This window comes from Chanos chanos, chromosome 8 (genome assembly GCF_902362185.1).
Source record: "Chanos chanos chromosome 8, fChaCha1.1, whole genome shotgun sequence".
NCBI lineage: Eukaryota > Metazoa > Chordata > Actinopteri > Gonorynchiformes > Chanidae > Chanos > Chanos chanos.
Genome location: NC_044502.1, coordinates 9,092,647 through 9,117,358, shown reverse-complemented (window position 1 = coordinate 9,117,358; position 24,712 = coordinate 9,092,647). Strand labels below are relative to the sequence as shown.

Here is a 24,712-nt window from a genome sequence, read left to right as displayed (position 1 = left end):
AATTACACCCCACAGAAGCCAAGACAAATCTCTCACAGCGAGAATAACAGGCATCCACACAGAGAGAGAGAGAGAGAGAGAGGTTCACTGAGGGGAAAGATCTAGGGCTACTGTAACTACGGTAAAAGAAAGCAGACCGAGAGGTCTTTCCAGATATTTCCTCTATTTATATACAGGTAACCATACTGATACAGCTAACTCTTTCCCCTACATCCCCTCTCTCTCTCTCTCTCTCTCTCTCTCTCCTCTCTCATTCTGTGTCTGTCTACATGTTCTGATGTCTTTCTCCGCTGTATCTATATTTTGCGTTTTCCAAACATAAATCTCTTGTAGCTGTCAGTCTAAAGTCTCATAGCTGTCATTACTGCCATAACTGATCACTACATCGACTAAAACAAAACATAGGACTCTTTTTTTTTTCTTTTTTCTTTTTTTTTTTACTAAAACCATGTGCAAACCATACATTCTATCATCCACCCCACATACGGAGGGCTAAAAAATACGAACATACTTTATGGAAGTACTTCAAGCATTGAATTTTTGTTGTAAAGTTAGCTAAAACTCCGCTCGGTTTGGTTCTTTATATTGGGACGGGGTTGTGGCTTCGCTGAGCAAAATGGGGAACCTTTAATTAAACCCCATCTCATAACGATACCCCCCCCCCTCCCCTCCCCGGTCGCTCGGTGAGTACCCATGCGGTGCGCAGGGGCAGTAGTTTGGGGTTTGCGGAGGTTGGCGAGGGGCACGAGCGCTTTGAAAGACGACACGGCGCACGCCGGAAACTCCAATCAGGAGTTACGGATACGGTGTCATTTAGTGAGGAACGATGACTTGTGTGACCCAAATTCTGTTTGTAATTTGTCGTATTTATGTTGCGTGGGAAAACCCGAGAAAATCATTGATGGGGGTGCAAAAATACAGACTGCCTTTCTGATCAGACCCTGAGAAAGGGTGCAGCCCGACCTCCACCCCACCACACGTTTCAGCCAGAATACACTATGAATAGACATTAAATTGAATGAGAAAAGCACGGGTTGTGAATTTTACAGAGGTAAATGCGAATAAATGCCACCTGAGACAAATGCTGAAGTAAATATCTGTGTTGTCCATGTTTTGTTTTGTTTTGTTTTGTTTTTCTCTTTATACTGTACTGTTTTCAAGTACTCCATTCCTTTTCCATAAATGCTGACCTACATTCATTAAACAAACAGAGTGCAGTCAGACTGTTTTCTTTGGATTGTGTAAAGTAAATGGTTGTTTGTCTGTAATACATGTTAAGTGTCTCCTTTTGATAGTATGTATGGGTGTGGGCACACAAGTCTATGTGCACGTGCATGTGTAGGTGTGTGTGTGTGTGTGTGTGTGTGTCTGTCTGTGTCTGTGTGTCTGTGTGTGTGTGTCTGTGTGTGTCTGTGAATGCATGTCTGGAGAGAGAAACCGGAAGGGTTGTCTCATGATTTTTCAGCCAATCACAAATTTGAACAATTGTTTGTGTGGGGTACAGGCAGCACTATAAACATGCCAGAGAGAGGAGGGAAAGACACAGAGAGAGAAGGAGAGCAGGAAAAGAGAGAGAAGAAGAGAAGAGAACCAACTTCACACAACTGTACTTGAATAGTTCCAAGCAAGAAAGGAAGAAAGAAGAGAAAGATGAAGACTTTTGCCATCCTCACCATTTGTGCCGTACTGTCTGCATGCATGTCCATGGGAGGTGAGGTGGACCAAAACTAACCCTGCTTCTTGTTATTACTGCAATTAACTTTGATATTTGATATGTTTGGTGTCGATGGTTCGATGTCGGTCGGCATAAATCTGGGCATGCACCTGATAGTGTTTAATGTGTTTGCTTTATTGATATGATTAGTGGACCCCGTACCTGAAGCTTCAGTTGAGCAAGATCCCGATCCCGCTCCCGCCGATGCCGATGCCGATGCTGATGCCGATGCCGCACCTGCCTCAGATTCTGACCCTCCAGCAGATTCTGCCTCTCCATCAGATTCTTCCTCCTCCTCGGAATCTGACTCAGCGTCTTCATCGGCTTCTGACTCTGCCTCTGACTCGGCCTCTGACTCCGCATCAGATTCCGCCTCTTCATCCTCTGAATCCTCAGAATCCTCAGAGTCCTCCGAATCGTCCGAGGCGGCCAGCACCAAGGGTAAGTATCATCCGCACCGCGCATGATATTTACGCCGTGCATCACGACCTTATGAGAGCTGTCATGTTATTTTTTTGTAGATCGCTTTTGGTGGACAATCTCCACAGAGATCTTTGAGTAGAGATGTTAGATCCAGTACTGGTAGCCCCGTGCAAAAAACAAAACAAACAAACAAAAAAACTTACTGTGCTCACCATGGGATGAATAACTATCCAAGATAGTTTGTCTGATTGGACCACATGGTGCTAAATTCTATTCTTCTCCTCTCTCTCTCTTTGTGTGTGTGTGTGTGTGTTTGTTTTTCAGCCCCAGCCACTGAGGTGCTTGTGAAGAGAGATGTGGCATCAGCTCTTCTCAGGAGACACAGGAGGGCAGGCACCCCTGCTGCAGCTCTCACTCCTTTTCAGCTTGAGAGGTAAAAAAAAGAAAGAAAGAAAGAAAGAAATGTGCTGTATTTATTTACTCAGCAACAACAACAGCAACATCTGTTTCTGACGGCCATGAATGCTGCCTCTGCTACGGCTCACTGCGAGTTATAATCGTATCTGAGACCACGCTAAAATTTGTAGGCTCTCAGCCTCATCTATTTGGATGCCCACACAAAACCGGGCACGAAGTCACTTGCGCATGTCGACATTCTTGTTAAGGGCTGTGCGGTACTATGGGTGACGTGCCATTAGATTGTGGGTAGCTGTGGTATTACAGAGATGCCTGTGAAACACGGCTATGTTAATTGCCACTCTGCCAATTATACCCCCCCCCCCCATTTAATTATAGCTCTGCTGACCCTCGACAGATTGACAACCAACTTGTTTAGTTATGGAGGAAGCTAAATTAAAATGTTAATACATTGAAATTTTATTTATTTATTTTTTTAAATCAACATTTTTCAGTATAACTGAAATGACTCGTTCCCTCTCTCTCTCTCTCTCTCTCTCTCTCTCTCTCAGTTTGCGGGAAGTGTGTGAGGTAAATATGGCTTGTGAGCACATGGCAGAAACAGCAGGCATTGTGGCAGCTTACACTGCATACTACGGACCCATCCCTTATTAGACAAGCCCCGAGACCAGCAGTTTCCTAGCGGACTACCATTTCCTCCATCCCCACCTCAGAGATGATGTCTGGTCCGTTTCAAACAGACTGACTACCTCCCTTACATTACTGAGAGGAATACAAGATAAATGTTTACTGTTTACCGGTGCAGGTTTCAACATAGCTGTGTGATTTCTGTCGAAGGCACGACAGTTTTCTTGTTTCTGCACAGGAAGTGTCTAAGACCGCTTTGGTCAGCAATTTATATTAAAATGGGAATACCACTTTTTTTCATATGCTTTGTCATACTGAGGAGGGTTGGGATGATGAATCTCAACAGTTTGGATAGAGACCAATCCTTTACCCTGTCATAATATCACGAGGTCTCTTCACAGATTCTGAAAAAGAAGAATGATTAGGATGCTTTTGATCATTATATATGTCGCATTTCAGGGTATGAAGCTTCTGTAATCAGCGTTGTAATAATCATAAAATGCATTTTTTTTTCTTCAGGAAATATTAAATGATTGTGATCCGTTGTACTGTTGGAAAAGAGGAAATGCAATTATTCTTACTAAAAATGGTGCTTATTCTCCTTGTGTGGCACTATAACTGGGAAACAAATTGGTGCTTGTTCTCCCTGTGTGGCACTATAACTGGGAAACAAATTGGTGCTTGTTCTCCCTGTGTGGCACTATAACTGGGAAACAAATTGGTGCTTGTTCTCCCTGTGTGGCACTATAACGGGAAATAAACTGTATTGTAGATATGGATCTTTCAAATCTGTGAGACACAGGTGAGATGATACTAATTTTGTTCCAATTGCGACGTTCTCGTTTTGTCATTTTTGATGTGCACATAAAGCTAAAGTTATATGTAATTACTTTTTTGTTTTGTGTTAAATAAAATGTTTTACACCCATGCTGCCCTACTTGTGCGTGGCTTTCTGTAGCTACCTTGACGAAGTTCAGTAGAATCGCCGATCATTCACTTCGCTGTAAGCTATTTATTAACTTCAGTGAGCTGTTCATAGCAGTGGCACGTTAAAAGGCTAATATTGCCACAAAGTTCATTCCATATGCATGTTCAGTTTTCTAGATATAACTGAATTAATAGCCCGACTAATGACTAATATTGACTAACGGCATTTCCTGACCCTGTTAAGTTCACGTGACCGCGCGTCCACAGTTCAGTAGCTAGTGAATGCGTGTACGTGTTCCAGCGGTCAAGCCTAATTCGATGGGGAGGTAACTGGTTTAGACATAGAGTTAGATGATAACTTTTCATTGTTCGCCACGTTGAAATAAAATGGAATTTCTTACTGGGAGCCCATTTTCCTCTCCGGTTGGACAAAGAATCCGTAAGTATTCGGCTACTAGTAGTCTTTAAGTAATCATAATTTGCAATGGTGGCTTGGTAGTTAAAGTTCAACTGAAAGCAGTCAAACAGCTTCCCTTCTAACTGTGTTCTAACTTCAGCATCTTTTACACGGCCAGTCTTCTAAATTCAGTATTTAGGGTTGCCGAAAGCTGAAAGGTGCTGTGTTATTCATACCATAACGCTTCTTTATTTATTAATTTATTTTAATAACAACATGCTTTGCGGTAAATTTGACATCATGCAGTTATGTTCTTGTTGCGGTGATATCAAAACTTGCTTATATCAAAAGTTTGGATATCTCGTGTCTTAAGGTTTTGTACTGTATGAGTTCAGTTAATTACTGATGAAAGCGTCCTAAAATCACCGAGATATTTCATTTGAGCAGTCACGAGCGTTTGCAGGGCAACAGTATCGAATCTTTGATGCAAGAGAGCTATGGGCGGGTTTTCCAAATGTCACTTTTCGTGCCCTTTTGTACGAGGAAGTGAAAAATGGTTCTGGGCACTTTTGAACAACTGTGCTCACAAATAGAAACGAATCTCACAGTTTACTTATACGTTTACTTAAATTCAATAACTTGTTTGGTCCCCTGCAAAGACACCTCAGAAAATGTGAGAGCCTGTCGACAGCTGCAGGTCGCTTTCCTGCAATGTTTACTACTTTTATTACGTGTGTTGATAGACTCCATAGCCACAACCTAGTTTTATGCCCCTGTAAAGGTATCATTACATGCATGACTTAAGCGTATTCACGAAAAACACGATATATCTACTGCAGATAAGTGAGACGAGGCAGCGCATGAAGGCAAGGTTCACTTTGCCACAAATCTAGGTAGGTCATGATGTTATCGCAGATACAGGGGATTCATGACCTCTACTTCCCGTGTGTTCGTTAAGTGTTAAACCAATAGAGTTTGTCTAGTTGACCGTTGAGGCTGTAACTATTACACAGTTTATGTAACAATAAATGATATGTTAAGTAAACAGTGACATAAAGGCCTAATGCAGTCAGTGTTTGAATTGTTACTCGTGACAGTTCTGTGTGTTTGATTCATACCACACAGCTGGCCTCAACCCAGCCATTATTTTCTCTTTTTTCCCCTTCTCCTTGTTTTTATTTATTTATTTATTTATTTATATTTATTTATATTTTTTTAATATCACCAGTCTCATTTACATTAATGTCATAAATATTTCAGCTACCTCAGAGTGAGTGTGTGCAGAGGCAGCTGACAGTCACATGAAAAAGTATGTGTGTGTGTGTGTGTGTGTGTGTGCATGCGCGTGCACAGCAGAGTGAGTGGTGGGAGGGAGTGTGGGAGATTTAGGGAATTATGAGAACTAACGGAGGCCGACAGAGGGTAGGATTCTTGTTAGATTGGTTTGGATCACATGGTAAGGAGGGAACAGTGGGAAGATCACAGTTATAACTTGTGTTTTCATAGAGTTTGATCTCCCCCCGACTGACAAAACAGTAAGCTTTCGACATAAACCGTTTTGTAACCTGGCTCATTGCGAGTTAGCGCTACAGACGTTCATTAATTCTTGAAAAGGGGTTGGGGGGGGGTAGAGTGTATGGTGTATAGTGGTATACAGGCCGTCAAAGTTATGATTTAAGTTGCTAAGTGTTGCTTTCCCTTTTTTGGTCTCTGTTCGTAGAACGGGCCACCAGCTCGGCTCTGCAGGCCGAAGACTGGGGGCTGAACATGGAGATCTGTGACATCATCAATGAGACCGATGATGGGTATGACATCATGAATTTCCTTCTCATTCTTTTGACTCAATCGCTAGTCCGGCTGCACAGATTTCTGGGGAAGAGGCCGATGTTGATTGAAAATATCTGTTGCGCTAACTGTGTCATGGGGCATTATGAAATTGTATTGGCCGTTCAAAGTGTGCCAGGACAGTTCATTCTAATATGTGCTTCTTACCAGGCCCAAAGATGCAGTGAAAGCATTAAAGAAGAGGATTGTGGGAAATAAGAATTTCAGAGAAGTCATGTTAGCACTCACCGTAAGTGTTGCCGTACTGTTTTTTTTTTTTTTTAGCCTGTTCAGCCGTAAGAATGAAAATTTAACGTATTTCGGAGAAAATCATATAAGTAATGGAGATACTGGGTGCGGTATATTATTTACATGAAGCTTATTCGTAGAATGGATATCGTTTGCATAGTAGCTGTGCATTTTGAATGACACCTGTGTATACAACTGTTAGAACTTTCAGTCTGCTTTTGTTCCGTTGCAGGTTCTTGAGGCTTGCGTAAAGAACTGTGGCCATCGTTTCCATGTACTGGTGTGCACCAAAGACTTTGCTGAGGGAGTCCTCGTCCGAGCGATCCTCCCTAAAAATAACCCCCCCATGATCTTGCATGACCGTATCCTGAGTCTTATTCAGGTATTAATAATCAATAGAAGATGAAGAAAAAACTCTCCGTCTGTTGCTCGGTAGGAATGTAAGATGAAAATGAAGAGAAAGCTATTGTCAGTTCCCTGACAGGCATATAAAATGTCAGGCTTGTCTGTTCTTCACCCTTTAAGCAAGGTGCTCTACTCTCCTGGTGTTTTAATATGCGGTTAGATTGCACATGTTTACTAGACAATAACCCATTTAACTACAGGGACGAAGAGGGTGTGTACACATAGACTGCAAATAATACATTGTTGGAGTGCAATAATAGTTTTTTTTTTTCCCCCTCCAGCCGATATAGCAAGTACACTAGTAATGCTGTCTTAGTATATAGTGCGAAATTACTTTCCAAATGTTGATTTGTGTATAGTCGCTGTCTCTAATAAGAGTGTTTTTAATGTTCTTATTCAGGCGTGGGCTGATGCCTTCCGGAACTCCCCCTCTCTGTCGGGAGTAGTGAGTGTATATGACGACCTAAGAAAAAGAGGTCTGGAGTTTCCAATGACTGATTTGGATGCGTTATCCCCTATCCACACACCCAACAGGGTGAATCATCTCTGTTTGCTTTTCTTTGAACTTTACTCTCAGCTGCTCTGCCACTGCTTTTTGAACTGCAGTCAGGGTCATTGTCATAATGTTTTAGCTGTCATTGCTAAAACTGATAGAGCTATCCGGGACAGTTGTAAAATATACTTTACACCCTTTATCAATGAACGTGTCTGCTCTGTCATTTTCAATACCAGTTTTTTTCAGTCCCTCATGTATGTCTCTTTTATTTATTCTTAGAGTATACCAGAAAATGAGATGTCTGTCACGTCTAGTCCTGTGTCTCCTGTCCCTTCCACTGATAATATATCCCAAATCCTTCAACTACCTCAGACCGGCGACGGACCTGTCTCACTGTCCACTCAACAGGTATCCGTTAATCCTCTAAAACATAAGTGATCCACACCATTACGTGATTAAGAAAGCTCTCACTGACCTATCTAACTGCATAATGAATTCACTTTTATCATCTTTGTCACAGAAGTGTCAGTAAGAGTTGTTTAGTAGTCTTGGTCTTTTCTTTTTTTTTTTTTGTCTTTAGTTACCCGAGCGTGAAACCGTATAATGTGTCAGTGAGTTATAAGGTGAACATGTATATTTAAGCCAGAATGTTCTTTATGATATTTTGCAGAAGCAGAAATTGAATGCTGAGCTGGATGTGGTTAAGGGGAACCTAACCGTGATGACTCAGATGTTGAATCATCTCACACCGGGAGAGAGCCAGCCGTCTGACACTGAGCTACTCCAGGTCTGGATCTCCTTTCTCAAGGACTGGCAAACATCGCCTATTGTCATCGTACCTGACGTAACCCCTTTTTTTTCTTTCCTTTCCTTTTCTCTCTCGTCTCTGTTTGTCTGTGTCTTTGTCTATTTGTGTGTGCCTCCCAGTAGCAGTTGTATTCTGTGTGTAAGGACATGCAAAACAGAGTGATGGAGTTGATTCCTAAGTTGGCAGAAGACGCTCTGATCGGACAGTTGTTGAGTGTAAACGATGAGCTCAACAACGCTTTCATCCGCTACGAGAGGTACCGCGCTGTCTGTCACCAGAGTGGCCGCAAATGCAAAGCATCTGCCCTGCCATCGGAAGCTAGTGCTTTGCTAATCTGCTTTACCACATCAAAGAGTAACCACATCTCTCTCTCTCTCTCTCTCTCTCTCTCTCTCCTGTTCAGGTTTGAAAGACTTCACAGAACACAAAAGAGCACGAAATCAGAGGAGGTAAACTCACATTTCGTATTTTATTTTGTTTTACTGCCATAATTACTGTTATAGTCACAAGTGTCTGGTGGAACAATGGGTCAGTTTTGCACTGTTTATTCGTGTTAGAGTTCTGAAACCGGAAACCTCATTGACCTCAGCCCTGTGTCTGAGCCCACCAATCAAAAAGCCACAAACCCAGCTATGAGTCAACCAGCGGTTAACGCTCTACTCAGTCAGACAGGTAAATAACAGATATCCATTACTTCTTCAAAAGAGACTTCTGTACAAAAATATGCTGCTTCGCTAAGTATTTTTTTCTCTTCCTCCTCCTCATTCGCTTTCTTCTTCATGCAGCAGAAGATGATGATGAGTTTGATATGTTTGCTCAGACCAGGGCAAGCTCACTGGCTGAACAGAGAAAGAGGTGTGTGCTTTGTCATACCGTACAACCATAATCTGTTTCGCACGGCGTTAAGAGTTACAAGTAACAGAGGAGCTAGGGCCTGTTTCAACCGTCTTAGCTACCTGTTGTGATTGGATGCCTGATGTACTGAATTTGCGCTTGTTTTGAAATGTCGTGCTTGTTTTGAAACGTGCCTGTGTGTTGTCATAGCGTACGGTACGAAGACCCTGGAGCGGTAGAAGGTCTGGCTGAAGCTTTGGATACCCGGCTACAGGTCACGGGAGCGGTCAGTACAAATAGATCCATATAAGGCGGTTCAGACAGAACTCTCTTAGAACGTGACATTTACATGTCACATGACTTCGCTTTTTCATGGGAGTTAAGCGGGAGTCTTCACCCAAAAACTCAGAGACTGAGCATTATTTCAACATGTGCTGTATGAAATATTTTATTGAGTATACACATTTTCAGTATATGCTTTTATTTTGGTTGTTGCATTTCGTAATGAGTGTTCCCTAAAATATCCAATATTTAATAATGTGATTATATATTAACACTGAACATTTTATCTTAGACTCTTGATTGTGAAGTGCGTGAAATAGTTCGTCTGTGAATCCGTGGTCTTTTTACTAGTCCGTTTTCCAGGTTAATGTACAAAGAGTTTTACTGTCCCAGACGTTCTAAGATGGTTACTATGGTAGCTAGATATGAGGTATCATGTGGTTTAGACATTCCAGTCCAAAATAGCACAACTTACGTAATCGATGAAATGATATGTTGGTTTTAACTTCAGTAATTAAATAGATACTCGCCCTTTGTTGTCATATGGGGACTTAATCATAACAAAAATATGAAATTACGTGTGTATTTATGAAGGTTGGAATGCCGGACTTGGGTCCTGGGTCTGACTGGATGTTCGGTGAAGGGATGGTGGGTTTGAAGAACCGCTCCATTTATCAAGCTTCAAACATTCGCTCTGTTTATATTATGTTTATTTTTAAGACCTGTGTGCAGCTGTCCTCAATGAATTTTCTTGGAAAGAGCTGGTATGATTGACTGATGAAGTAAATGAGAATTTAAGGAAGTCGCTGATACTTCAGTTTCCCTTTGAATGAACTCTGGATTGCACACGTCAGTCCTTCAGTAATTAATTTGCATGATATGTTAAATGTTTTCACTACTGTTGGTGCTGATTTGACTTGATGGTAAGGGTGCTGTTTGTCTGCTTGATCATCATTTGTCTGTTGTGATTTGTTCATCAGACTGAAGCTTCAAGTCTGTCTCATATATTTGGCGAAATACAAAAGGAAGCAAAACAAATCGTTCGTTAAATAAATACTTGACTAAAAATCTCAATGAAACATTGCTTCCCGCAATGACCTATCCATCTTTCTGCATTGTATTTAGAATGAAAAAAAAAAATAGTTCTGCTGTCTATTTCTCTTTCTCTGTCTGACTCTCTCTCTCTTTTTCCTCTTTCTCTCTTGTAGACGACAGCCCCTCGATCTTCTGCCATGGACGAAATTGAGAAATGGCTGTCTTCAGAAGTGGTAAGAATTTATAGAGGCTGTTTTTTGGCCGTAACTACAGTCAATTTTATTATTGCTATTTACTAAGTGAAGAAACAAGTATCAGACTAATGTCAAAATACAAAAATACACTATTTATTCAGACTGTACAGTTTTTTTTGGGGGGGGGGAATAACGACTTGATATCTCAAGTCCAAATCAAAAACGTGTTTCCAAGAGAAAGAGCTCCATCTGTTGGTCCTTTGTGTTCAAGATAACTTTTCAGTTGTATCTGGATTTCATGTAGTGTTTTGGTCTGTTGACAAATATCAAATGTGCTTAAAAAAAAGGTTCAGTGATCAAGTTATACAAATTCTGACTGATTGTTCCCACCATGCAGTTTTGTCAAAGATAGAAATAGTAAGTGAGAGAAGAAATTTATGCACTTTTACTATAATGTTTCTTAGCATGAAGAACCTGGGGAAGGTGACGGACTGACTAGTGAAGGTGAGTATTCCCTTCATTAGCTTTAACCCCATTTTAAGAGAAATTCTCTGAATTCAATTAAATTCTCTCTCTCTCTCTCTCTTTCTCTCTCTTTCTCTCAGAGTTTGATAAATTTCTTGAGAAAAGGGTGAAAAGGGCTGACCGTCTTCCTTCTGTGCACAAAGATTCCTCCACCAATGCTCAGCAGCTCTCTGAGTCTGCTCAGAAAGAGGAGAGCTCTCACGACCAGCTCTTTAAGCTCTAACTGACCGGACAGAAACACACGACAGATCAGACCAACAGGTAGCAATACACGGTTCATCGCATGAGCTTCCGATACAAACCATTTTGGTTCTTTTTTTTTTTGTTTTTTTTTGTTTTGTTTTTTTGTTTTATTTGATTTCAGTTGTGATTATTATTTGCCAAAATCTGTAAAGAAAACTACTGCACTGGACATCCCACACAAATTGCTTTCCAAAATGCATGTACATGTCCTCTAGTATCTTTTAGCTTTCTTTGTTCTGCTGCTTGTACATAAAACATTCCAGTGCTTTCTTATGATATAATTCTGTACAGTGCCTGTCCACAGTGACAGTGCTGATGGATGAGATGAGATGAGATGAGATGTGTCCTAAGCTTTAAGAAACGGGCAAATTTAAACTGAAAAATCATATCAGACGTCTTAAGATATCACATTATCGCATGTGCTTAGTATATCAAGATACGGTCAACTGTTCAATACAGGAAATATGATATGAAAATGAACTAGTTTTTGTTGTTTATGAATAATTTAAGTTAAGCTCGTTTAAATGTAATGACATTCTGTGATGACAAAGACACTTAAAAAAAAAAGACACTTAAAATATTACAACCATCAAAATGTGACCACAACAGTTATGAATTAAAGAGTCACTTTCCTCTCATCTTTGTCGGGCTCATGTTTGTTTCTAAAATATTTTCTCCGCATATTGAGCCCATCTGTTGTAGATCATTTCAACTGGAAACTATTTTTAACTTTTAAGTGAGACCATTCATGACGGAATGTTCTAGAGTACACACTGCTGTTAAAATGTAATGTAATTTATTAGGCACACTATTCAACCAAAACAAATGCTGTGCTCAGTAAAGCAGAAACGAATGCTTGTGTTTTGTGCTGTGTCCAGTGGTGTGATGGATCTTTACCAATGGAGAGTTGCTTGTAAAACAATGTAGTCACTTTGTATCGAGATTTTACAGTATTGCCAAGTTTATTTTGATTCGATCATCAGCATCGATTAACTCTAAAGTCTCCATGAGAAGTTTAGATTTTATCTCAGTCAAGAAAGCTCTACATACTAATCGTGATATGTAGTTAAGACTGCAGAATCGAGTTAAGAGTCTAGACTAGTTTAGAGCTTAGAGTCTAGACCAATGAATCAGATCTTTCTGTTCAGCATCACTGTTTCCCATGAAATAGCTTACATTTCAGATATAGATAATTTTACGGGATTTTCAACAGAAAAAGAACAGAACCTTGACATGGGAGACTGTGTTGTGTGCTCTAGTCATAGCTGATAAAAAGAGGGTTGTTCAGGTGGTAAGGTCAGTCAGGGATATACATTGTTGAAATTGTGTTCAAGGATGTCTGGGCTGATACTCAGAGGACACAAAGACTTCAAAACAACTCGAGGGAGAGACGAGAGCAGGGAGAGGAGAACCAGACCAGAGAGAGTCTGGCCCTGGACCGAAATGCTCCGCAGCCTTTCCTCTGCCTTCTAAATCAAAATGGTTGTGTTATCCATCAAGGGCTTTTGCATGTTTTCATACTGGAGATTTTTGATCGTTTATCTTTTTTCGAGTGTGGATTTATTCTGTTGCTTAATCTCAACGCAACCCGACCAACTGGTATCTCGCGGTGGTTTTTCGAGTAAAACGAACGTGGAGTTGGACCTCTCTTTCCTTCGCAACAGAAACCATGCTCCACTCTCGTCGCAGTCGGTTCGACCATATTCTCTTTCCTTGCGCGCGGAGGACTATCACTACACACCCAAACCTAAGCATCTACGTCCGGCCCGTCTCATTCGCCTGCTGGGCTCCTCTTTTGACCCCTTTTGGATGTCCGTTGAGCGTCCGCGGGAGGCCGGTGTGTGGTTAAATGAGGACAAGGTGGAAATGACAAGTCAAACAACCCAGACAAATGAAACCGCAGCATTGCTGGCAGATTACACAGCAGCTGGCAAAGGTTTCAACATGAGCGCATCTCCAGAACTGACAGAAGGCGCAGCACGCTACAAAAGAAAACTGGAGAAAGAGGCTGAAGATGTAGACTTGAGTTGGCTCTCGGCTGATGTTGCCACATCGGTGAGGGAATGGCTCGTCCGTTCAGCTACATGTGGCCTCCGTTATCAGTGGGTCGACTTGGGTCCCGTGTTTTGGCCACGTTGGCTACGACACACGGATTGCTACAAAGCCTCGCAGACCTGTTCGTTTCCGAGCGGAATGGCATGTCGACGGGCACAAGTAACCCAGCTGAAAATCCTTGCCTGGCACTGCTGGAGTGGCGAGGAGGGAGACGGGAACGAAGAACATGAGAAGAAAGCTGGTGAAAAGAGTTTGAATGTTGGAACTACCTTAATGGGGAAAAGATGTTTGTGGAGACAAGTTCCCATATCCAGTTGTCACGGCTTGCAAATGCTCCTGCAAGTAGGCTGAATGGTAGCCATACAATTGAATGACGTTTTCACTCACAAGTACTTGAAACTGCATATAAGACGATTTGCTTTACAGTAGAGCAGTTCTGTTCCGGATGCTTCCTTTCCCAACTGTAAAAGGCTTACATGAGCTCAAGAGTTTCGATGGCCGTGCATTGAATTTATGCTGTTTACCCGTGATAGAGGTTTCGCCCATGGCCTTTCATTCACAATTTTAACTTTCTAATTCTTTCCTGTGTATTTGCGGGAGCCAATAAATTACGCAGAATTAACAAATATTTTATAGTTTTATTACAAAATATACAAAATATACATCTTTCAATATGCTGTAAAAATAGAATAAGAGAGTTAAGAGCCATTTACAAGTATTTGCCATTGCATTTTTACCATTGCATTGCATTCAGAGGAATTTAGGTAACGCAAATTACCAATAGTGTTGATATTACAACTTATTTTACAAATCAAAAACAAAAAGGAAAAAAAAAAAAAGTATTGCTGAGATATTTGTATAGTGAAATGCGCACTACATCTGTGGTCTATCTGGGACAGGGCTACATGTTACAAAGGAAATGCTGGGTTGTAATTAAATATAATTTTTTTTTTCTTATTGGATCTTCTGCTGTAACAATTTACTATGATGTCACAATTCCTATGAGATCTGATCATCTGAAGGAAAAAAAAAAGAAACCAGATTTGAACTAAAAAAAAAGAAGAAGAAAAAACATGGATTAAACTGTTGTTTAAAATGCATAGATTCCCATTCCAACAGCTAGTGCCACAAACACTCCAAGCAACATTCTTAACAAAGGGGTAGGAGACATGATTGATTTGGAGATCTGCAGGGTTTCATCCATCATGCCCTCTGGAGAGAAAGGGGGAAAAAAGAATGAATTAAATGATTGGTGTTTAAGGTGTAATTCAATTCAAGTGTGTCTGTGAGTGAGTGTGTGTGTGTGTGTGTGTGTATGTATGTCTTACCGTTTTTCATTGGTTTCTGCTTGTGAGGTATGTGTCTATGTCTCAGTTCACCCTCCTTATCTGTAACTCTTAGCATGGTCTGAAGTTCATCAAATACCTGCACCAAAGAATCACAGTCATTCAGTCCAACCATACTCAACAGAGTGAATGATTACATAAAATAAGGGAAGAGATGTCAAGTAATTTTTACAAATACCCATGAGTAGCTTTATGTAAATTTTATATAAGTGGCCAAAGAACAAAAGAGGCCAAAATACTCTTTTGTGTTAATCCAATTACCTTCACAAAAATACAAGGTTATGACACAGCGTTCTACAATATAATACAGAATACAAAAGTGCTTTAGCGCTTAGCTTATCCTCACCTCGATATTAAACTCAAAAGCCGTTACGGCCTCGTTCAGAACGCCCTCCCTCTCTTTCTCCGACAGCTCGATGCTGTTCATTCGGCTCCTGTACAGCTGCTTAAAGCGATTGGCGCTGGTAACACTGGGAAACGAGAAGAAAGACAAACCCTTCCCGTCCTTAAGTCCCAGAGACTTCTGGGTAATGCGACCCAACACCTGCCCGCCAGACAGGTCACCCAAGTAACGGGTATAAGCATGAGCAACGAGATATTCTGGGTGTTCTGAACCGACCTGAGAAACAGAGAGAGAGAAAAGATTTCTGTTTAAAAATATATTATTGCTATTTTTTAAACGGGTTTGATCAGTTTCAACAATTTTTTGACCCATATGGTTACATCGTAATCCAGGGCTAGTTTCAGAGCATCATGTGTAAAAAGCTCTGGGTCAAACAGAAGTAGGTTAGCTGGGGTAATGATTTTGTAATATATTTACCGTCCTGGTGACACAGATCACATAATTTGCAGTTAAAACACAGGTCATATAATTTGCTTGATAGATCAATTTCCAACAATTCGTCAATGTCCAACAATTCTTATGCACCATAAATAGAAAGTGATTTTAAAAAATGAATTTTAGTAAAGTTGTTCATGGACAGATACGTACCTCTCTGAGTCTCTGTGCGTATCTCAGCGTAGCTGCAGGTACAACAATCTTCTCGTGCCAATCCTGACCATAGAAGTGCTCTAAATCCTTCTGGATGGATTCTAATCTGGCCAGTTCTTGAGGAAAGTAAATAGGGGCTACACTTGCATGGGAGGCATTGCTGTCCAGTGCCTCTTCCAAGGCTTCATAGATCTTATACAGTGAACAGAGGAGAAGCTAAAGTGAGAGAGAGAGAGAGAGAGAGAGAGAGAGAGAGAGAGAAGAGAAGGTTGGTCACGACCTTTTGTCACATTTTAACTTCACAAAGCAAAGTCACTAAGTTAAAAAAAAAAGTCAGTAGAAAAAAATTCTCAGTAGTGGAATTGGTGAGTATTGTTCTAAGCATTTAACTTTAGGCGGGTTCATGTCACTACTCAACTAACCATAGTCTCATATTCCAATTAAATAGCCAATTAGAAAAGATGAAAACTCAGGTCCGTGTTTATTACACACATGTTCCTAATAGAACAGGCAAGGCCCAGTGCTGAAACTAGAAGCTCAGTGTGATGCTGCAGAGAGGAGCTGTTGTGGTAGGTCTGTTTGTGGTTAAAGCAGACTCATTACCTTATACTGTTCCAGGGACACTTGTCCCCGCTGGTAACTCAGCATCAGCTCTGTATTCTCGGCCCTGACGTGGCTGTCTTTGGTCACTGACTTGATTTGCTCGGAGAGATCGCTGTGAGGAGAGAGCCAAACGTGTCAACCTTGCATCTGCTTAGTACAGCATAAGCATGACTTAAGTTTTCACTTAACACAGAATGAGAATTCAGAAAAATGTGACAGTTTCAATCTGTACAATATACGGCACAGTGCCAATGATGTGATGTTCTAACTTAAGCATGCATGTTGTGTATTTGCAGTATCTGATGTCCAAAAATGTCATGACAAAGAATGCAAAGTTATAAGTAAAACTGATGACTAATAAGTTATGTGCACATGTGGAAAGGTACAGAATCACAGATATGAGTTGCCACAGAAGTTTACATTACCTGTCTGTGATCAGTACATTCTCAGTCTGTGTCTGCATGCTGCTGTGTGGATCCATTTCTGTAATTCAGATGAAAGCCAATATGCAACTCAGTAGAGTAAATATTATCCAGGCTAACTTACAAACTGACTTACTGAATCTAGACATAACCTTATAAAAAAAATATATAAACATGTTTCCACGTGATGTCAATCAAATTTCGCTCAAAAGCATGCACATCAACAGTATAACATAGCAAATGAGGTACAGAAGATTGTTCTCTTTTTATGAGAAATAAAAAGTAGGTAAAGTTCCACTCACTCGCTTCTCTTGGGCAATATTCCTTTTCTTCTTTTGTGGATTTGATGAACGCTCCCTCTTTTTTTTTTCCCCCAGTGGCTAAAATCCTCTATATGCGCCTCAATCTCCCCTCTTATTCGTCCTCAGTCTGATTATTCTGCTCCGATAACCCACTCCCTGTTCTCTCTCTTCTTTTATACTCCCTCTCTCCCTCCCTCACTGGCCAGCTGAGAGAAACAGGAAGCACTGGGGCTGACACAACGTCTCCATTCTGTGTACCGAACAAAGACGGGAGGAGGGCCTTGTGCTAAACATGACAGAGCACATTCTCCAGACCGGGAAGGGAGGGGGGAAGGCAAACCAGGATCAGTGTTGAAATCCTGACTCATGCTTAGCCTCGATCATATGATTACAAGTACATATTTGGTATATAATTTGTTTTTGTCTTTCACTCTGTTACCTCAGGATACCCTCAGACGAGTATTACCGATTGATATTACTCACTAAGTAGTGAGTACCACATTGTTTGAAGTTTAGTCGAACTTTGGGCTTTGTTTTGCTTACTTCCACGCAGTGAAACAGAATGGCACATTTGGAATGGGACGTGTACCAACAGTCAATTAAAAAAACGGAACAAAACTGTTTTGCTTTACCTTTTTCTGAGTCAAGAGTCCAGATCTTGCCCCTGTGTATTCAAGTGCAATGTTTAACTAGATAAGTGATGATTACCTTCAACTTCATTCGGGTAACATTTCTGCTGATCTGACTGTTCTTTATTGTTGCCTCATATGCACAGTCTGTGTTTGTACAGAACAATACATTAGATTGATAATCTACTTCTGTCTCCACTTGTTTTCTTGAAGAGCTGTGTTGCAGTTTCATATTTAAGAACTTTTTTATGTAATTTCTCAGTGACACCGTGGGGTAGGCAGACCTTGTAATCAGTCAAATCTTGACAAATGAGGACTTAGTAGTTGTGCAATAGACATACTGCAATGCTGCAACTTTTTTTGTTTGTTTGTTTTATTTTTTTTTTGTTGTTGTTTTTGCAGGAAACACTTAACACATTTTCAAACTTGGTTGCAGTTATTACAAGGATTTCAACAATTTGTTGTTACAGGAATCGCAGTTTAAGATGGGCTGAAAAATTCATTTGTAAGTCTTTGATTTTGTCCTAGGCATCAACAGAATTATAGCATTATGATATGAGTAAATGCGAATGAGGGGATGTGCTTGACCGCACCGAACTGATAAGGACGTGATTTGTGTGCCAAATTTCAACGACAAGTATGTTTCTTTAAATCTGAACCATGACTGTGCAAAACCAGAGGGCGCTGAGGGTTGAATGTTGAAATCATTATTCTGCATTCACTTTAGCGACGGGCGGGAGAGCGCTCAGACTAGAAAACATGAGTAAGCACAATATGACGACTAATCATAAAAAACACTCTGTACCAGTAAACAATGAGTAACATTCAGGAGTAGCTCCCACTCTTTCTATTGACAGCTGTGCTTCAGTTTGCTCCAGTGGAACTTATACATGCACCCTCGGATTTTGATTCTGTTCCCAGAATTGATGAAAATAATACGACGTGTTGTACATGAGCAAATCTGTTAACAGAAACGTCTTCTGTGAGAATTCCTTTAAAGGTAGTTAAACAGTAAGAGGACAAGAATCCAATCTATCTATATCACATATAGAAACAGTGGGCATATGACAACACAGAAGACAAACGTGGTTCTTAGAGCTAAATCAACTGCAAGTGCGTTATTCGCTATCAAAAGGGTTACTATATTAAAGTTTAAGGCACAATTGTTTACGGAGTGAGGGATAAACTTGCTGGATCAATTTGCTTTCTACGAACTAAAACTCAAAGTTATCGTTTGTTAATAACGTGGGAAAAGAAATTAAATGTACAGTTAAATCATTTCAACAAAGTGTTCGAAAGAAACGTTATGGGCTATGAACAAATCTCTTTACTGTTCTTATTCGCGTTGCCGCTTTGTGAAACATGACGACTACCCAAAGTGGCCATCAGAGGCAACATTCTCGCTGTGCAGCCGTTCCCTCGGCTAAGCACTACAATAACCAAAATGGCGACTGCGAGCGCATGAAGTTTACGGTAGCTAGCTAAATAACATTAACCTGTTATGAATGAAAAGTACTGTTTTATCCTTTACTTGAACATCTTTATAACAATTTATAAAGACATAGATAGACTCCGTAGAGGTTTTATCAGTTGTTAACCTATTTACCTAGTCTGCAGCCTAAAAAGATAGTTAACCTTGCTAGGCTTTTTAGCCAGCCAACATTATCTCTAAGATAGCTAGTTAGCTTGGATATTGAAGTTAACCTAGCTCGATGGCAAAGCTAGCATAAACACCAAGCTATTCCAACATCAGCTGTGTGAACAGCCGCCGCCGCGGAGGACCTGGTGTGTTGAACTGCTTTCAAACATAGGCGGGAGATATTGCATTTTGTTGTTGATAATTCCTAGCATCGCTGCTCATGCTTTCGCCTCAGCATGTTTTTTCCTGCAGCTAGCTCTCTACGTTTCTGGTACCATTTATGTGAACATAAGCATCACTCGCAAAGTTATAGCGTTAGCAACTAGACTGTTTAACTTGGCTATCTGTCTAGCTTAGCTGTTACCTAGGTTACTTGTTTGCTGGCGAAGACCACCACGCTGCGCGTTGCCCTAAGCAACATCAGAGACCTGCTAATGTAAGCCAGCCCTCCTAGTTGTGGTGAATGCAAGAGTCCAAAGTTGGATTATGGGATGCGCGGGCTCCTAAAAAGTTTATTATCGGTGCAGCCCTGTGATAACGATGCTCTTGTTTGCGGTTCCCGAGCGTCATACAATGCTTTGTAAAATTAACATTGCACTTGTGCACGGACTGTTCTTCAGTTGTGATAACTGAAATACTGTATGTTTTTATTTTTTAGATATGGAAGGAGAGGTAAGCCTTGTCGCTGGTCGCAGTCAGAGAGAGAAGAGGAGATCCTACAAAGACCTCCTGAGAGAGGAGGAGGAAATTGATGCTCAAGTTCGCAAGTCCTCCAAGAAACGACCTAAGGTGGGTTCCATTTCTGTAGTCTTCTGTCATTAGATTTGCTTCTGTGATGCACTTATTTTTGTCATGTGCAATATCACTTAACATTTCTTTTTCATATTCACTTAGTAATAAGGTTATAGGTTTTTTTCTCTACTCATGATCATACTAATATTTTCAGGAACTCGATGGATTCTATGGTGGTGGTGAATTCCCCAAAAAGAAGAAGAAAAGACATGATGAAGAATCCCTTTACAGTGGTGAGTAAGACATATTTAAGCAGTAAATATGTGCAAGAACATAACAGTACAAAGCCATTTTTGATAAGACTTTTGATAAGCCATTAAAGCCAGATCTCTTCCCGGCATATAGATTATGGGTCCGGATCGCATCATAAAAAGAAGAAGAAGTCGTCAGACGGTCGTCCCTCCGCGTCCTCCTCTGCTTCTTCCTTTTCACCTCAGCCTGCAGTCACTGCCATGGGCCTCCTCCAGGCCATTACCTCTCCCATGGCGAGGGGTTCGGAGCCCAGCATCGCTCCTCCCAAAAAACCCATGTGCCCTCCCATGTTCTCTTCGAAAGACCGCAGACGGGACGGCATGATGGTGCCGAAATCCGTCAAAAAGAAGCAGCATGTCCAAGAGCCGCTTCCGATCGTGGGGGAGGAGGTGGAGCTTGAAGGTATAAATGGGAAAAAAAAAATGTTTTAACTTTGTGGGTGGTTTTGTTTGTGGCCCTACATTTGGAGATATATGGTCCAAACGTTATGAACTGAAGAACCAAAATAGCGGGCCACCACTGGGCTTAAGCTTTATAGCTCTGGAGCCTCAACAACTCTGGCAAAAAGCAAACCTTTTTGTTTTTCTTGTTTATGCTTGAAACTGTATTTACCATGTGAACTTAAAAAAAAAAACAACTTAAAAAATAGAGCTTTTACTAGCGCCATTATTGTGTATTAGTGACTAATGTCTTAATTGTCCTCTCATTCTAATGCAGGACATTATGCAGGACCTTATGGGCAGCTAGATGATGACAGCTCATCATCCTCATCTGATGAAGAGCTGGAGGCTGGGGAGCTCGTTATCGATGACTCCTACTCGAAGTACACCAAGAAGACAAAGAAGAGCAAGAAAAGCAAGAAGAAAAAGGACAAGGGAAAGGAGAAAGAAAGAAAGCACAGCTCTAAAGCATCCAAGAAAAGCTCGTCAAGTAAGCAGGACGGCAGTGGCTAAAAGGCCCATGTTGATGAGGACCGATATTTCAGAAATACTATTTTTGTGTAGTTTTGTGTTTTTGTGCAGTTTACAGTAATGTAAACCTATATACCCTTTAATTCGTCTTTTCTCCAGGTGGACACTCTCATGGGTCAGTCAACGGCAGTGCAGGCGGCGAGATGTACGTGAAGGGCGGCCAAGGGTCCTTCATTCATGACCAGAACATAAAGAAGAAGAAAAAGGAGGAGAAAGCCAGGTTTAAGGCAGAGAAAGAGAAAGAAAAAGAAAAGGTAGGGTCGGAAAGAGCAATTGTATTTTACATGGGTTGACTCACGGTTGCAATTTTAGAATTTTCACAGTTTCTTTTACTTTTTTTTTTTCTCTGTGTGTCAGGTGAAGAGGAAGAGTTTTACAGCGTATAATCTTTTCTGTAAAGAGTACAGAATCAGTATCAATGAAGAACAGCCGGGACTTGGTAGGTGTTCTCATTTTGCAACAAGATGAACTGACGAACTGACGTTTTTACAACGTGCACTGATACATAACAAGGAAGCAGAAAAATTCAGCAAATATCATCGCAACACAGTTTGGCATTTTCATGTCAGTACTGTGTTGTGTTTTTATGTTTTAGTGTCATTATATGGTAATAATACGCTTATTTTAGCTTAATTTTGTTAATGTGATTTTAGCCCGATGCAGTACAAACGATAGAAGCACACAATATCAATCTACCCTTAGTACCTTGGTGACTTTGTCCTCTCTTGTCTTGCAGATTTCGGAGTCTTGAGCAAAAAGCTGGCTGATGCTTGGAAGCAGCTTCCCGAGGGAGACAAACAGGTCAGTGTCTCTTTTATAAGAGTGTCTCACACAAAATATCCTCCAGAGATGCGTTTGAGCAAGACCGACGTGTCCAGTGCTTCAGTTCTCAGCTGTTCCACGCACAGTCAGATTGGCTGGAGCTCCAAGAGAAAGCCAATGACTAATGGCCTTCTTTCCTTGGGAGGGCGTGTCAGCCAGGGTTGTTCAGCCTCTCACGGGTCTTCAGCGCTCGCTGACGGTCAGGTGCCCGTGTTGTTTACAAGCGTGGCGCAAATGGCGTTCTCCTCCAATCGCACAACGTCACTTCATAATCCTGTTGATAGAGTGAAAAAACGCTGTGACTTTACATTTGGAGGAAGTATGTGCTGTCCTCACTAACTTTTACTGAACTGACTGAGATGCAGGGAGAAACTTTTAAGATATTGGAGAAATTCAGGCATTCCAAACTTGAGTAGAAAACAGGGTAAAACTGCAAATCAGATTCAGTGAATTTCTGCTGCCCCTCCGTGGCCGAAACACGGAGGGGCTTTGTCTTGTAGGAGTGTTTTATGCTTAATGGGTTTCACACTGATTGCAGGTGTGGAGAGAGAGAGCTCACTACTTGCATAACAAACAAATGAAATCAGAAGCCAGCCCAGTCAAGCAAGTCAAGCAGCAATTCTCCAAACCCCCAAAAGACACTACCAAGGCTAAAGGTCAGTCATCACCGCGTTTAAACCATTTCTCGCATCCGTCTCTGAACCATCTAGCTGAGTCGCGTTTACGTTTTTTCGTTTTTGGGTTTTAGTTTCGGGCGTTATGAAGAGGATAGAGTGCGTGACGGTTCCGTCTCAGAACGGAGCGGCGGCGCTGGTGGCGGTGCAGGAACCGGCCCGTTCTCCTGTCAGAGACCCCGACGTGGATCCGATCGATGCCGCCGCTCACCTTCAGCTCCTGGGAGAATCCCTGTCTCTCATTGGCCGCCGGCTACAGGAGACAGAGGTAGGCACCTGCGTTCGACGGCGATCAGATTCTCTGTCACGTGAAAGTGGCTGTTCTCTAAAGTTACTTGTACCCATGAAATCTTATCACAAATGCTCCTCTCTCTCTCTCTCTCTCTCTCTCTCTCTGTCTCTGTAGGGGATGGTGACTGTGTCCGGGAGTCTCTCTGTGCTGCTGGACTCTGTGTTATGTGCTCTCGGTCCTTTGGCCTGTCTGACCGCGCAGGTTCCTGAGCTTAATGGATGCCCACAACACGTACTGGTGATTGTCCATTTTTTTTCTCTCACCTACCTTTCTCTTTTGTTTCTTTTTTTTTTAATTTTTGAGTTTAAAAAGCAAACCCAGTGTAATGTATTTCACACTAATTTGATCAGAGCCAAACAATCAGTGTGCCTAGGCCCATTTTTTTTTTTTTTTGGTCTGGAACATTCTCGGTTTGACGTGACTAAAACAGTTGTCGTTTTTCTCTTTCAGTCAAACACTCTGGACAACATTGCATACGTAATGCCGGGTTTGTGAAGCCAACTGTACACAGCTCCTCACACGGCTCTGGACAGGGGAGATGTACCGGATCGATGAAGGCAGCTCCCCCCCCCCCCCGCCCCCCCCATCACTCTTAGGCCTGCATCGGGTCAAATAATATTCTTTTTTTTTTTTTTTGAACGTGGAAGGACTTGAAAAATTGCACAGTTTTGCACTGGACAAACCACATAGACGTTTCTACTTTTATCCCGATTCTTAAACCGTCGTTCCGTTTTTATCGTCTCTGATACTGACTTTCTTTTTATTTTCTCCTCTTTTTCTTTTTCAATTAAAGGTATTTTAGTGAATTCTTTTAAATCCTGGACGCTTGTCTGTTTTCTTTAGAAGAATGTACTGTTTGAGTGGTGACCTCATACCTCATATCACACATTTTTCATGTTCATGCTTTATTCTGTTTTTACAGTTTTACTTAGTATTGTCTCAGGTGATTCTTGTAACAACGTCACGTTTTAGATCGAAAATTTCATATTTGGGGCGGCATGGCGGTGCAGTGGGTAGCGCTGTCGCCTCAGAGCAAGAAGATCTCGGGTTCGTTTCCCGGACGGGCGGCCAGGGTCCTCTCTGTGTGGAGTTTGCATGTTCTCCCCATTTCTGTGTGGGTTTCCTCTGGGAGCTCTGGTTTCCTCCCACAATTGGAGACACTAAATGTTGATACTAAACGTGAGTGTGTGTGTGTCTGCCCTGCGATGGACTGTCGAGCGCTGGGATAGGTTCCAGCACCCTTCCACAACCCCGATTAGGATAAGCGGCTTAGATAGTGAGTGAATTTCACATTTCCACAAACCATAGGGTTCTTGCATGTTCTCTTAAGTAACACAGCGGGTGTACCATTCGTTACTTTTTAAGGAAGTATAGTTTTTAGGAAGCCAGCTTTCTTACCTGGAGGACTGTTACTTTTAGCTCTAACCAAGTGAGTATTTCCATTTAATTTAATTGTTATTTCTGAAACAGGCCAATATATTGGCGACGAGCCATTCAGCAGTTGTGCATGGATCTGTTCATG

At 41.4% G+C, this 24,712-nt stretch overlaps 4 protein-coding genes and 1 pseudogene across 6 annotated transcripts; 4 read left to right on the top strand and 1 right to left on the bottom strand.

Annotated features, from left to right (window-relative positions):
• The first annotated feature begins 1,650 nt into the window (after positions 1-1,650).
• On the top strand, positions 1,651-3,208 carry bglapl (bone gamma-carboxyglutamate (gla) protein, like). Its single transcript, XM_030782821.1, has 4 exons — positions 1,651-1,711; positions 1,865-2,155; positions 2,462-2,570; positions 3,106-3,208. Exons 1-4 carry the CDS (start codon positions 1,651-1,653, stop codon positions 3,206-3,208), a joined length of 564 nt encoding a protein of 187 aa, XP_030638681.1.
• Positions 3,209-4,413: 1,205 nt separating this feature from the next.
• LOC115819028 (target of Myb protein 1) lies at positions 4,414-12,038 on the top strand. 3 transcript variants are annotated; one of them, XM_030782567.1, is made up of 16 exons: positions 4,414-4,547; positions 6,226-6,310; positions 6,501-6,579; positions 6,811-6,960; positions 7,384-7,518; positions 7,759-7,887; positions 8,150-8,266; positions 8,410-8,543; positions 8,691-8,736; positions 8,845-8,959; positions 9,076-9,142; positions 9,332-9,407; positions 9,998-10,051; positions 10,612-10,671; positions 11,097-11,136; positions 11,238-12,038. In XM_030782567.1, the coding sequence occupies exons 1-16, from the start codon at positions 4,496-4,498 to the stop codon at positions 11,378-11,380; spliced, it is 1,482 nt and encodes a 493-aa protein (XP_030638427.1). In that variant the 5' UTR covers positions 4,414-4,495; the 3' UTR covers positions 11,381-12,038. The 3 variants fall into 3 exon arrangements, with proteins under 3 accessions (XP_030638427.1, XP_030638426.1, XP_030638428.1); XM_030782566.1 differs by having other exon boundaries at positions 9,073-9,142; XM_030782568.1 differs by lacking the exon at positions 9,998-10,051 and having other exon boundaries at positions 9,073-9,142.
• Positions 12,039-12,735: 697 nt separating this feature from the next.
• On the top strand, positions 12,736-13,804 carry LOC115819256 (noggin-2-like; annotated as a pseudogene).
• A 269-nt stretch (positions 13,805-14,073) lies between these two features.
• hmox1b (heme oxygenase 1b) lies at positions 14,074-17,258 on the bottom strand. The gene is made up of 7 exons (XM_030782577.1): positions 17,120-17,258; positions 16,821-16,878; positions 16,396-16,507; positions 15,793-16,008; positions 15,148-15,420; positions 14,784-14,880; positions 14,074-14,667 (listed from the first exon to the last, which is right to left on the bottom strand). Exons 2-7 carry the CDS (start codon positions 16,874-16,876, stop codon positions 14,546-14,548), a joined length of 876 nt encoding a protein of 291 aa, XP_030638437.1. The 5' UTR covers positions 16,877-16,878; positions 17,120-17,258; the 3' UTR covers positions 14,074-14,545.
• A 2,789-nt stretch (positions 17,259-20,047) lies between these two features.
• Positions 20,048-23,739, top strand: hmgxb4b (HMG box domain containing 4b). Its single transcript, XM_030782565.1, has 11 exons — positions 20,048-20,176; positions 20,334-20,412; positions 20,525-20,833; positions 21,149-21,361; positions 21,502-21,656; positions 21,760-21,841; positions 22,139-22,203; positions 22,763-22,880; positions 22,973-23,166; positions 23,305-23,427; positions 23,641-23,739. The coding sequence occupies exons 1-11, from the start codon at positions 20,048-20,050 to the stop codon at positions 23,683-23,685; spliced, it is 1,512 nt and encodes a 503-aa protein (XP_030638425.1). The 3' UTR covers positions 23,686-23,739.
• The last annotated feature ends 973 nt before the right edge of the window (positions 23,740-24,712 follow it).

Coding starts and splice junctions, on each gene's coding strand:
- bglapl (XM_030782821.1), top strand. CDS start 1,651: ATGAAGACTTTTGCCATCCTCACCATTTGTGCCGTACTGTCTGCATGC. Junction 1,712..1,864: donor TGCATGCATGTCCATGGGAG/GTGAGGTGGACC, acceptor TGATATGATTAG/TGGACCCCGTACCTGAAGCT. Junction 2,156..2,461: donor CGAGGCGGCCAGCACCAAGG/GTAAGTATCATC, acceptor TTTGTTTTTCAG/CCCCAGCCACTGAGGTGCTT.
- LOC115819028 (XM_030782566.1), top strand. CDS start 4,496: ATGGAATTTCTTACTGGGAGCCCATTTTCCTCTCCGGTTGGACAAAGA. Junction 8,544..8,690: donor GCTTTCATCCGCTACGAGAG/GTACCGCGCTGT, acceptor TCTCCTGTTCAG/GTTTGAAAGACTTCACAGAA. Junction 9,143..9,331: donor CTGGCTGAACAGAGAAAGAG/GTGTGTGCTTTG, acceptor GTGTTGTCATAG/CGTACGGTACGAAGACCCTG.
- hmox1b (XM_030782577.1), bottom strand. CDS start 16,876: ATGGATCCACACAGCAGCATGCAGACACAGACTGAGAATGTACTGATC. Junction 16,508..16,820: donor AATGTACTGATCACAGACAG/GTAATGTAAACT, acceptor CTCTCCTCACAG/CGATCTCTCCGAGCAAATCA. Junction 14,668..14,783: donor GCAGAAACCAATGAAAAACG/GTAAGACATACA, acceptor CTTTCTCTCCAG/AGGGCATGATGGATGAAACC.
- hmgxb4b (XM_030782565.1), top strand. CDS start 20,048: ATGGAAGGAGAGGTAAGCCTTGTCGCTGGTCGCAGTCAGAGAGAGAAG. Junction 21,842..22,138: donor TGAAGAACAGCCGGGACTTG/GTAGGTGTTCTC, acceptor CTTGTCTTGCAG/ATTTCGGAGTCTTGAGCAAA. Junction 22,204..22,762: donor TTCCCGAGGGAGACAAACAG/GTCAGTGTCTCT, acceptor CACTGATTGCAG/GTGTGGAGAGAGAGAGCTCA.